Below are 12,500 nucleotides of genomic sequence, written 5' to 3'. Positions count from 1 at the left end.
AAAGTAAAATTTTACCGACTTCAGTTGACAGACCTTCAGCAATCTTTCAGCTCTTTTCAACGATGAACGATGGAAGATTATCACACCTCACCAAACGCTATAATAATGAACGCCGACGACGCACAAATCACCACGTGCGTTAGTTCGTCAAAGTGAGGCAAAAGTGTGTCGACGACGAAAATGCAATCTCGAAAAAACTTCCTTTACAACACAAATTAGGGGTTGCGTTCTCGTACCTCGAACGCAAATATACCAAAAAAACTTGAGATTTTACTTAAGCCTTCACACTCGCATAACTTCTTCGCTCTTAAGTCTTACTTAACAGCCAAGTGTAAAGATTACCATTTATTTATCAAAGAAGACACATCACTATAGACTTGAATGGCTTGTCGTCAGTGAAAAAAACTGAAATGATTTTACCTCAGGAGAAAGCTAAGAATTCATAATTTCGTAATGCCGTGCGTTTTCTTTTTTTTTTTTTTTGTGGTGCCCTTCCCTGAGCGAACTGGCTCTCAGAGTTATGGGCATAGGGAGTACAATGTTGTTTTCTTCATGTTAGACTGCGATAAGATCATCAAATAAATTGCACTGTACTGTACTTCAGTGAAGGGAAATTATTAATAAATGAACTTGCCATTTAAAACTTATAACCAGGGGTTTCGGGAGCAATTAGAAGTACCGGATGCAGTGGCTCAGCTGGCGGATGTGCACTGTTCGCGCCGCTAGCACGAACGGTGAGTGCCGGAGGCACAAACGCCTAGTGGGGTGCGGGGACATCCCCCCCCCCTCCCCCGCCTCCCTGTGAAATTTGTAAAATTGGACTCTCTAAAATGCAATTTCCTGCGTTTCCTGGACCGGAATTGGGTAACCAGAAAGATCTTTTAAGGCGTTAAAAAATACTAAAAAAACAAGAAGTATTTGATTGATTTGGCAATTATAAAACTAGAAATAGTGTTCACTAGAGCTGCCCCCGCTTTTGATAACCTGTTTATGGGATGTGTATTTAATATAAATACTGTGCATAAGACCGTTGAAAAATTAGCGTTTCAAGCATTTTATTGAAGTTCACATTCATGTAAGTAGTTAACAGCACAAGTAAAGTGGTTGTTGTGACATCGCACTACACCTCTTAGTTTGTACTGAGCTCCCCTGATTAGAATCTCCTCAAATTAATGCAGGGGGGAATTCAATGAAAAGGAAACGTGAGTTTAATACGTTCCTTGAAACAGGCTCAGTAGTTTAAGTATCACAATTGGCACAATTTAACCTTCCTGGATTTGTATGCATTTCAGTAACAAAAAGAGGCCACATATTGTTATCAAAACCTAGCTGGTTTAATCCATATGCTGTAACTACTGTTAAAAGAATACTGCTATTCAAAGTCACAAAATTCGAGCATGAGCTACAAAAAGAATCAAATATTCTTAGTGTCATGAAAAGGCTCTCTGTTATAACTGTAGTTATTTACAGCTTAAAGAGGATGTAGAAGTAATATTATTTGTATAAGGTATACGACAAATGACTTGAAAGACAATAAACAGAGAAACAATCACATGGGGTGCTTACCATTTAGCCAAATAATCCGGACGGAATGATCGTTGCATGAAATTAAGGTAAGCGATTTTCCAAATTTATTGACCAATCAGATGAGAATGACGCTTCCCATTTACCACCCAGCATTCCATCCTGCATATTTACTCGATCTTGTGAGAAAGGGCCTGGAAACGAAACGATTCTCCTAAAAGGTAAGCGAATTTCCCGATTTCCATTTCGAACCGAAAAGTGGACTACCTCTGGAGGTTGTCCACATTTCCGAAAAGATTTTCCGAAAAATTGCCTTTCCATTTGACCTCGAACCGAAATTTCCGGACCGAAATAAAATTCCTTCTGAAAATATCACTACGTAATCCAGAAGAAAGATTATGTCAATATGATAAAATGATCACTTGAGGGAAGATTTTATCTTTTAGCAAATTCTCCCAACTAATAGCATAAGAGAATGAATGTGGATCAGTCAGGAGTATTTGCATGTGGATATTGAGGCTTAAGGAGAGAAATTTTGTTTCCAAAGTACAATGTCGCAATTTTTTTTAATCAAGATTGTAATTTTTATGCCTAAAGACCTTTACAAATTATTTCAAGTAGAATTAAAATGTCAAGGAGATGATAAAAATTTAATGAAAAAGGGAGGTCACCGTGCTCGTTTCCCTGGTACGACGCACACGAATTCCGCTATTTAAGCCACTTTGACAATTGCCGCTAATTCGCGATGTTGGAGAAATTTAGCTCAATTTTATGAATTTAATCCATGATATGACCCATAGTCTGGTATCATTCTATGTTTAATTCACATACATTCCTAAAAAAAGGTATTTGAATGCCTTTGTGAGTACTTAACACTAAAATAGATTGAACTTGAGTGCGGGCTGTTCGACTCGCAATAGCTCCTTCCGTGCAATTTTATAATATTGCCAAAAACGTGCCATAGATCTTTTCAGATTTCTTTACTCCTCCATGAAGACACCATTCTCAGCAAAATTTGAAATAAAAAATGGGTGTAAAAATGCGCAGTAGGGTTGCACAATGCAAAACCAGGGAGTCACCTTAAGGAGGCTCCGACTTCTTTTGTATCTTTCATCGTTTCACAAACACTATAGCAACGAAAAACCCTTGCGAGCCTGCTGAACTGATTTTTTTCTCGCGTTCCCTTTGGTATTTTTTTTTAATTGGCTCAGTTATACCCACATACATTTCCTATCAAATACTCTATATTTGTTAAAATATGTGAGAGTTAAACGAATATATTTAGAAAAATGACAAGTTACAGAATATTGGCAAAACCGTCTGAACGACCTTGACTTATTACCGCTTCAAAATGTCAGGCAATATGATTTCCATAATGTGGCAAAGGATAGAAAAATTTCACCGAAGGAAAGTATAAATATGAAGAAATTGAGGCCAAAAACTAGGAATATATCTGCCTGTCATTAGATGTGATGTTACCATAGTCACTGCCAAAATCTAAAAATTGACACCCAAAAAAATATATCGGTATCCATATTGTAAGTCTACAGGGAAAACTTTGAAAGAAATTAATTACAGTGACTGTAGGTTGCTTTTTGTGACTCGTGCCCTGCAGTGAGGGTATTCGCAAATACTCTAGGGAGCCACCTTAATCAGCTTGTTTGGTTAAACTTACAATGAGAACACTCGAACCATGAACACTTGATATTTGTTTGTACATGTTTTTAGTGACTATAGAATGTGGGCTCGTCCTTTTGACAAGAGTATTTAATGTTTTTACACTCACAAAATGCTATACATGTAAAACTATACATCATAAGAAGAGCCTTCATTTCTTAGTCGTCGGAAAAAAAAAAGTCAAGTGTTCACGGTTGAAGTGTCCTTACTGTAAAACAACACACATATTTTCATCGCTGCTTTTATGTTTATAAATGCGTCCATGGAATTACTTCTCATAAATTGGAAATGGTAAGAAACAGCGACGTTCATAGTTATAGCACACGAAGCAAATATGAGCTTAGGCTTCTTCCATCTTTCAAACGGAACTGGGGTAAACAAAGAACGTGTTACCATGCCTTCAACTCAGATTGCAACAATTTGGACACAGAGGCTTGAGCAACTCAGTCACCATATCTCAGTTTAGAAGTAAATTGTGATAAACTATATTAACTATCTACGTTTTGATTTAATACCTTTATAATCTAGAGTTTAACTCTTGTGCTGTCAATTTGTGTTTTATTTTATGGACCAGGACCCCTCTCTGAACATCACTAACTTATGAGAGAGCTTTCCTGTATAAATATCATTATTATCTTATCTTATCTTTTTTTCAGTTTTGCTTATGCTCAGTACAATGCTTTTAAATGCTGTTAATATCTCAGTCCCTATCTTTATCAGAAATGCTGTACACGCCATTTGTGGTTGCTTTTTTTTTTAAGCTAATATCTTATGTTCACCCTAATTTTGTTACTAAGGAATTTTATTTTCTCCTGGTCAGTTGCGCTATAAGTTCCTATAGCGTTTTAGGTGTCCCACACTTCACTAATAATATTAACAGTAATATAATATTGTTCTTACATTTACTTCCTTATTCTTGTTTTGTATTAAGAATTTGATTTTCTTTTTATTAACTTCCCTTAGATCGTTTGTTTTCTGACTTAAAAAATGCCAAATGAGAGTCCATACAGGAGAGAAGCCTTATGAATGCAAACAATGCGGCAAGTGTTTTAGCCAAGCAGGAGGTTTAAGGATACATGAAAGAGTCCATACTGGAGAGAAGCCTTATGAATGCGAACAATGCGGCAAGTGTTTTAGCCAAGCAGGAGGTTTAAGGACACATGAAAGAGTCCATACTGGAGAGAAGCCTTATGAATGCGAACAATGCGGCAAGTGTTTTAGCCAAGCAGGACGTTTAAGGACACATGAAAGAGTCCATACTGGAGAGAAGCCTTATGAATGCGAACAATGCGGCAAGTGTTTTAGCCGAGCAAGTCATTTAAGCACACATGAAAGAGTCCATACAGGAGAGAAGCCTTATGAATGCAAACAATGCGGCAAGTGTTTTAGCCGAGCAGGAAGTTTAAGGAGACATGAAAGAGTCCATACTGGAGAGAAGCCTTATGAATGCGAACAATGCGGCAAGTGTTTTAGCCAAGCAGGACGTTTAAGGACACATGAAAGAGTCCATACTGGAGAGAAGCCTTATGAATGCCAACAATGCGGCAAGCGTTTTAGCCAAGCAGGAAATTTACGGGCACATGAAAGAGTCCATACTGGAGAGAAGCCTTATGAATGCCAACAATGCGGCAAGCGTTTTAGCCAAGCAGGAAATTTACGGGCACACGAAAGAGTCCATGCTGGAGAGAAGCCTTATGAATGCCAGCAATGCGGCAAGTGCTTTAGCGTAGCTCGAAATTTCAGGAAACATGGAAGAGTCCATACTGGAGAAAAGCGTAATAAACGTAGGCTAGTGGGAAAGTCTTTTCGCAACAGAAGAAGTGTTAAGAAACATGAAAAAGCAGGAGAAAGTTCTGGAAGTGCAAATGAACACGAAGCAGAGATTCATCGCCCCTGCACTTTGCAAGAACATAGGGTGGGTGTAAAACACATCTGTTGGCTTTGCCAGGAGGAGTTGAGCAGCGAGGAGCTTCTTCTTGCACATTACCAAGATCATATGACGTTTGAGGAGCCGTCAACCTGAACTAGAGAGGGTTTTGCGTTATTTGGTGTTTTAAGGACGGTGCCTACTAATTCAAAAGTATTTTTGCCCCGGTTTATGATTATGCAAGAAATGTACATCTTAACAAGTGTTATTGATATCCAAAAAGAAAATTGGGGGTAACCACGCATTTTTCAAAGATAATTCATGAATAATATTTGTAAAAGGGTTTAAAATACAAAGCAATGTGTGGCGTTCTTTCTCAAATTCAAACTTAGTTATCTCTTAAAAATGAATTTTGGATACCAAGAGTACTTACTAAGATCTACTTTCTCCGGATGGTTTTAAACCGGGCAGAAAATATCACTGTATTGGTAAGCATCACCGATAGGAAACCAGAGTATATCGAGATGCGCAGAACGTATGCGCAATAACAATAGTAGGCACCGTCCTTAATGGTTGTAACTCGTTGACGATAATCTTTCCTTATTTTACTTAATAGAAAATACTTTTCTAGACGCGCATTGTTAGCTTTCGTTGGACGTTGCTTTCCTGTGGTGTACAATCAGCTTTTTTAGGCTACATTGAAAATTGCGCCAATGTGTGCATCTAAATACAGTGTATTTTGCGTTGTGCAAGGTCAAACGATGGCCATTGCACTTTTATTTGTAGATAAAATAATCGTTACGCGATTGCCTTTAAAAATACACTTTCTTAAAGACCCAGTAATACGGGCAACATTTTCCGTGCAAATTGTCGCGCAACAACGTTGCGTTGCAAGTTGAGATGGTTTGTTGCGCGTATTACCACCCGTCCGAGATTGTGTATGGTTTTATACTAGACTTACGCGTTGGATATTTAGTCGCCATCAAAGACCTTTCCTTGAAGTATGATCTTGCCGAGCAGAGCACTTTTTAACTGGAATGCGTGACTTGGATTTTCCAGAAGGTGGCGCGCTTGTTTTTAGTCACGACAGGCATGCGAGTGTTCAGTTATTCGCACTTCATTTTTTCACTTCGCAAAACAGGTAGTTTTATAGTTTTTAGACACCGTTCTTTTGAAGTTGAATACGACAATACGTTTTGCTTTATTTGCTTGAGGTTAACTCAGAACTCTTTCTCGGCCCGGTTGTTTTGAAAGCCGATTAACTTAATCCACGATTAGCGTAAACTCTTGTTTCATGTTTTTAACTTTTTGGTGAAAGTTTCGTTTGCTTATTTGTGTCTTTCAAGAGTGACTTCTACTGTAACGTTTTGCCGAATATCTGTGATGAACAGCATTTGGGAGTGGAGAAATAAACTCTTTGGTTAATTTTTAATCTGGGGTTGGCGTTAATCGGCTTTTGAACAACCAGGCCCTGATGTATATAAACACGGAATCCGAAATGTTCGATCTCGATTACGATCGGTACATAACTCACCGAAACTCTCCTTTAGGTCGGCTAAACTCATTCCTGCCGGTAGACTGATTCGAAAATGCCTATACTGCTCGGTAGATTTACTCCTTTGTATGCTATTTTTTCCCGTTTCGATTACATGCCTCACCGAGAGGAAAGAAATTCACGTTTCGTCAGCTATATTCAAGTCACTAGTAATATGGTTTCGAGTGTTTTCAATGAACTGTCCTTTCGAACAAGGGTATGTTCTGTCATAACAACGACGGCCCTGCATCTTATTTTCCCTCTTAATTAAAGTTAAACCGCGAAACGAGTTCGAAATATTGTCCATCGTAAAAAACAGGAATAGACTTGTGGGTTTTTTTGCGTTCGAGAACGCATTCTGATCTTGTCAGTCCTGCGGGAAATCCCTCGGGTATCGATTGTGATGCCATTCGATCTTGTTCTGGCACAAATAACCTCGATCTCATGTGATAGTGTCACCGCTTGCCCAAGGGATGTCAAGTCCTGGATGGGTGACCGTCCGTCCGGTACTACCCCATGCTATACACGCTGAGGTATGGAAAGCCATAACTTTCGTAAGTATTCTTTCTTCTTTTGGTCTTGAAGGTTTGTCTTGTGGTGTGGTTTTGTCATTATGTGGTGAGATTTTGTCATTACGTGACGAGGTTTGATGGTTACGATAATGTGTTGAGGTGTTCCTTTGACGTGCTGTATTTACATTTCATGTGGTAAGGTTCTTTCATGACGTCGAGTTTCTCCTTTTATGTGATTAAAAACACAGAACGTCAAAAGATGACCTCAACACATCGTGACGGAAACTCAACACGTAAGCAGCAAACCTCGTCATATATGACAAAACCTCGTCACCTAATGACAAAACCACACCACATGCATAGTAATTTTGCCACAGTACACTACGACAAAACTCCAAAACCTCAAGACCAAAAGAATGAAGATTACATAAGAAAGTTATGGCTCTCCATACTGGGAAGTCACGTTGTTTGTTTGGCTGTCTAGCAAGAAACGATACTGATATCCCACAAAATAACACATGTATTCCACAATAGTTTTTATGAAAATTATTGGCAACAAGACAATAGTCAAAATACTTATTTAGTAAATAAACCCCTTTGGGCGGCTGGTATGTCGGCTAAGGACATTATCAGCCAACATACCAGCTAGCCAGAAAGGTGTTTATTTATTTTATAACCCGCCATTAATTCTCATATCGCGCAAAAAAGCGCTCGAAAAAGTCAGTGTTGATCTGATGGGGCGGGCAAGGACAAAACACAGGTCACAGGTTGTTTTACCAATACGGAAAAAACCCTGAACGTTTACCAATGCTAATATTTGGCCTAAAAACATATTTTTTTGATTTAATTTTTATTTAATCCATTTAGTGAAGTGGAATATTTTAAACTTGTTCTTAAAAACATTAACATTAGATTTAGATTTTAGATCAGAAGGTAAGGCATTCCATAAATTTGATATTATTACAACAAAACGAATCTCTAAAAAGAGATGTCTTAGCATAAACATTATTAAGGATAATCCCAGAGGCGCCGCGGTGCGAGCTCCCTGTACAAAAAGAAACATAATTATAAAAGCAAATATTCCGGGTCTCAAAATATCTGAGGAGAATGTGCTGCCTTTGTAATTACATCTGGAAATGTTTAGACTTTCAAGTCCTCGTATAAGGACTGTAAACCGAAGGTCCCCTCCCGTAACCCTTGTTGGAAATTAAATAGTAGGGGACGTTAAAGAACCCACTTACTATTCGATATTCGTAGTCCCCGGTGTTGTGGTCCGACCTTATCTGGACGGGGGCATCTTTCTCTTCCTAAAATAAATTGTAAACTGTGTAATAAGCAGTCTACCCGAACGCGGCTACCCACAAGAGCTTCTTAACAAGATACAAGCCGAAGTCGAATTCTCATCACGAAATAACGCTTAGAAATACAAGCCAAAGACATCCAAAAACATTCTACCGTTCGTCACCAACTACAACCCAGGTGTACCGAAACTCAAACAGATCCCAATGAAGAACTGGTCTTTGATCTCTAACAACCCGAACCTTGCACGAATTTTTCCGAATGCCCCCATCGTCGCTTAGAGGAAGGACAAATCACTCAAAGACCTTTTTTTCAGAGCTAAGATCCCTCCTTAACCTAAAAATTGTAAATGGTTTGAACCCAGGAGTCATATCATAAAGTAAAGTACGATCGTCCGGGTGAGTGTAGTCCTGAGAAGGACTGTTTGAGATGACATTGACTGACGTTTCGACAACCTGAGCGGAAGTCATCTTCAGAGACAAGAGTCTCTGAAGATGACTTCCGCTCAGGTTGTCGAAACGTCAGTCAATGTCATCTCAAACAGTCCTTCTCAGGACTACACTCACCCGGACGATCGTACTTTACCTTATGTTAACCTAAAAAGGTAGCAAACCCTAGTTTTTAGCGCCACACACGCATTCTCTTACAGTCGCATTGTAGAAAGACAATCACGGCTCTCAGATAAAAAAGATTTTCAGCCTAGGGTTCTACTTCTTTCGCCTTTAAAAAAACAAAAAGGAGTTATCTACGGTAAGGAGGATGACAATATTACAACCACTGATTCGGATCGTCATACTTCGCGAAAACAATCTCAATATAAGTGCTTTTTGAGAGGTATTCTCGCTATCCACAATCGCCAGACCAGGATTTATAATATTATGGTTCAAAGTCGGCAAAATTCCCATACATCCACTGTAATTAATGCCTTGTTTGTCCCCCAACCAACATCTATCAGTGCAAAGAAGTAATCACCTATGTAATTAATTTTGATATCAGATTTCCAGCATTTTCATTGGCTCGCCGGACACACGCTATCAGTTCTTACTACCATGGTCAAGGAAAGCGTCAGCATTTTTGCAGCTCTGAGAAAAAATGGCCGACATAAGCCGTTTCCGACCGGAACAGACCGGGGCAGAAATCGATGCTTTAGTCGATAATACTACCCCCGGGAACACCATGGAGTTTTTAATAAAACAATTATTCTACTCGGACTTGCTGGATATAAAATGTTTATAACCAGCTTCATGTCCAGTGCGCCCTCGAACAATAATTGTTAATTATTCCTGATAAAACTGAGACTGGCCAAAGAAAAAGAGTATTTACAATACACGCAGAAATTCTGACTACACCAACACGAAACTTCAATGGGAAAATAGTTTATTGTGGCCACGTCAGACAGTCTGCTGAACAAAATGACCTCCGTTTACCTGAATTGGTTACAAACTGGACATCAGATAACACCGCCCGTGAAAATAGACAAAATATACTGCATTACTGTAGGAATAAACTAGGCAACAGCGCCGTGCCAGATACGAAACACCACTAAAAGCCACCCTTTAGAAGGAGCCAAAAATATGTGGAAACGTATTTCTCATCTAATGCAACGGCACCAAACCCCGAGGAAAGGGTATACTACTATACACAAGGAAAGATAAGCAGACAGTTCAAAGTTAAGCATAAAGTTAAAGCATCAGCGACTGACAAACGCAGAATGACGAAAAAGTCCTGCCAAACTCCTAAATAGTCCTAACCTATCCCATAGCCACCTAGGGTCCTCTACGTCGTGCCGTTAGAATATTCAATTTCTGACTAACTCGCTCCCATGTCACTTCGACCGTCAGAAATTACACTTTTCATCATTGAAATTATCCCCTTTCTTCCTTCGGCTCGCTTGCCTCGCTTGCGTGACTAAAGCAATCTCGTACCCAGAGTCCTCGGGCTTTTTGGTCAGCGGGTTAGATTTAACTACATCAAAATAAGGGATACATGAAGTACTTACGGCCAGCTTACGGCCAAAGAACTCACGCGATGGAATGGCCTTAAAGTTTCAGAAGACTCGAGCTGTTGTGAGCTAAAACTCCCTTACGGAAGGTAAGAATGTTTGTTTGTTGCATTTTAAGTGAGATATCAGTCTCTTGAAAGTTGTTGTATTGTGAGAAGTTTGTGGGCCTGTCATCTTCTCCAAAATATGGATGATTTGCTCGAAAGCCATAGAGGACAAACTACAGAAAGGCTACAAAACCAAGCACCACTCACAAAAACGTGACATGTTCACACTGGATAAAGGGAAAAATGTCGCCTTCTTTTTCTTCAAAATAGAAGTAGGTTTCAACGGTTACGATTGATTTTCAAGATTGTTAAAATCACAGTCATGAGGTAGCTTTCGAAACAGAGCGTCAGGAGACGATTCCCTTCTCAATATTCCTATGGCTAATTTAAAACTACAGTATACCATAGGACTAAAGACGTTTCAATATTCTGCCGCAAAAGACTGAAAAAACTTACCTATCTCAACTATATTCATATCTAACAAATGATGATAGCAAAAACCACCATTGTTTAGTAGCATAAATAGTGACCCTATACGTCACTTATAGATAAAATTATACTCTACAGGTACTCTATACTTTATGAACATATGTATTTTACATTTCATTGGCTCCATCCATTTATCCCGTGTTTTTTATTGCACATACATTAGTTTCTCATCTATTCTTATATTTGTGTTAACTTAATAAATTCTTATTGTATGTATACCATGTTTCATATGTCGGTTCACATGTAGTAATACCAGCGTGTATTTTACACACGCTGACACATTTTTCTGCACGGTAAATAAAGCCTCTAGAGTAAATAATGCCACTCAAGTACTAAGCACTAACAGAAATGAATAATTATTGAACAGATTGATGGCTGTAATCGACAACTTCTCAGCTGTCTAAATGAAGGCCTCGTTTATGTGTAGAAAAGTTGTTCCGGGTAGAAAGGTCACCCACCTACCCAAACTACCCTGGGCAAGCCAACAATTCCTACACTTCCTCGCAAAATGTGGCAAACCATTTACATGAGAAAAGAAGTTGACTCAGCTGGAAGGGTAGCATCCACTCCAGGACCTGCCGAGAAAAACAACAGACTACCCCCCTTAAACCTTCGCAAAACGACTCTAGGACAAAAGTGTAACGTAGCATGGGACATACAGGAAAAGTGTTAATACTGTATGTAGATTAATACATGTAGATCAATAATGTTGGAATGAAGTGAGTGAGTGAGTGCCATCCAAGTGCCTCCTATACCTCATGGCATGGCTACGTCATCTATGAACTAAAAAGGAGCCTTGATGTTTGAATGAACAGACCACATATACTAAACTTGGTAGATCAACTTTTCAACATCAGCTTGCGCTGAAGCATTTTGCCATGTCTTGTCATTGGCTTGTTCCAACTTATCTGCCTTTAAGAGCAAAATTCAAGGACAGTAGAACTTCTGTAATGGAAAAATATTTTTCTAAGGGCATATTGTTAGTGTGAAATGGAAATGATCAATATAAATATTGATTGAAACACCTTCTACATGTAAGGTTGAAGTATTTGCTTGAAATTTGAACCTTTTCACAAGAGAAATAGCTTCTTTCAGTTCTTAAAGTATTTTAAATTGTTATTTGTAATTTTACAAAAAACTGATATACTGATACCGTTACTGCTGCTTATACTTTGCGAATATACTCTTTTGAATGTTGAAGAAACTTATCAAGCTAGCAAATTGGAATGGATAATATCAGAAACCCTACATGTCCTAGTTCATTTAACATAGACCTTGAAAAATGAAAACTTCAGCACCTTGTTTGATTTAAATCAAGAAATTTTTTGAAACCGATTTCTGTATAAAATTCAACGTTAGAAAGCAAGTTGAAGAGTAAAATTTTAACATGCGCTTAAATATATATAATCAGTTGTACCCCTTTCCTAATGTAAGAGTTGAAGATACTGACTAAAACTCTAAAATATTTACATAGAAAGAATATGAGAAAATACCTGCAAGAATAATAAGTGAAAGGCTAAGGCAAAAGTAAACAATTAATTAACTAATT

The 12,500-nt window shown here is 38.5% G+C and overlaps 3 protein-coding genes across 8 annotated transcripts in view; 2 read left to right on the top strand and 1 right to left on the bottom strand.

The window, feature by feature from the left end:
* LOC137974428 (zinc finger protein 709-like) overlaps window positions 1-5,827 on the top strand; it is a 95,037-nt gene extending 89,210 nt beyond the window's left edge. Inside the window, exon 8 of the mRNA XM_068821385.1 lies at window positions 4,215-5,827. Coding sequence (XP_068677486.1) covers window positions 4,215-5,224 — 1,010 coding nt within the window. The 3' untranslated portion in view covers window positions 5,225-5,827. The remainder of the gene's footprint in view (window positions 1-4,214) is intronic.
* LOC137973007 (zinc finger SWIM domain-containing protein 5-like) overlaps window positions 1-12,500 on the bottom strand; it is a 435,845-nt gene that overhangs the window by 202,524 nt on the left and 220,821 nt on the right. The window lies entirely within an intron of this gene.
* Window positions 1-12,500, top strand: part of LOC137974431 (zinc finger protein 681-like) — a 79,153-nt gene that overhangs the window by 39,144 nt on the left and 27,509 nt on the right. For 4 of the 6 annotated variants that reach the window (XM_068821389.1, XM_068821388.1, XM_068821390.1 and 1 more), the window contains exon 1: window positions 10,424-10,504. The exons of 1 other annotated variant lie outside the window; for it this stretch is intronic. The gene's annotated coding sequence lies outside the window, so the exon portion shown is untranslated. Of the gene's footprint in view, window positions 1-10,423; window positions 10,505-11,318 lie in introns of those variants that run through there. One more of the 6 variants, XM_068821392.1, reaches the window with a different exon arrangement.

Source organism: Montipora foliosa, chromosome 10, assembly GCF_036669935.1.
Source record: "Montipora foliosa isolate CH-2021 chromosome 10, ASM3666993v2, whole genome shotgun sequence".
Classification (NCBI taxonomy): domain Eukaryota; kingdom Metazoa; phylum Cnidaria; class Anthozoa; order Scleractinia; family Acroporidae; genus Montipora; species Montipora foliosa.
The sequence above is the reverse complement of the archived record's forward strand: the minus strand, read 5'-3'. Positions and strand labels throughout refer to the sequence as shown.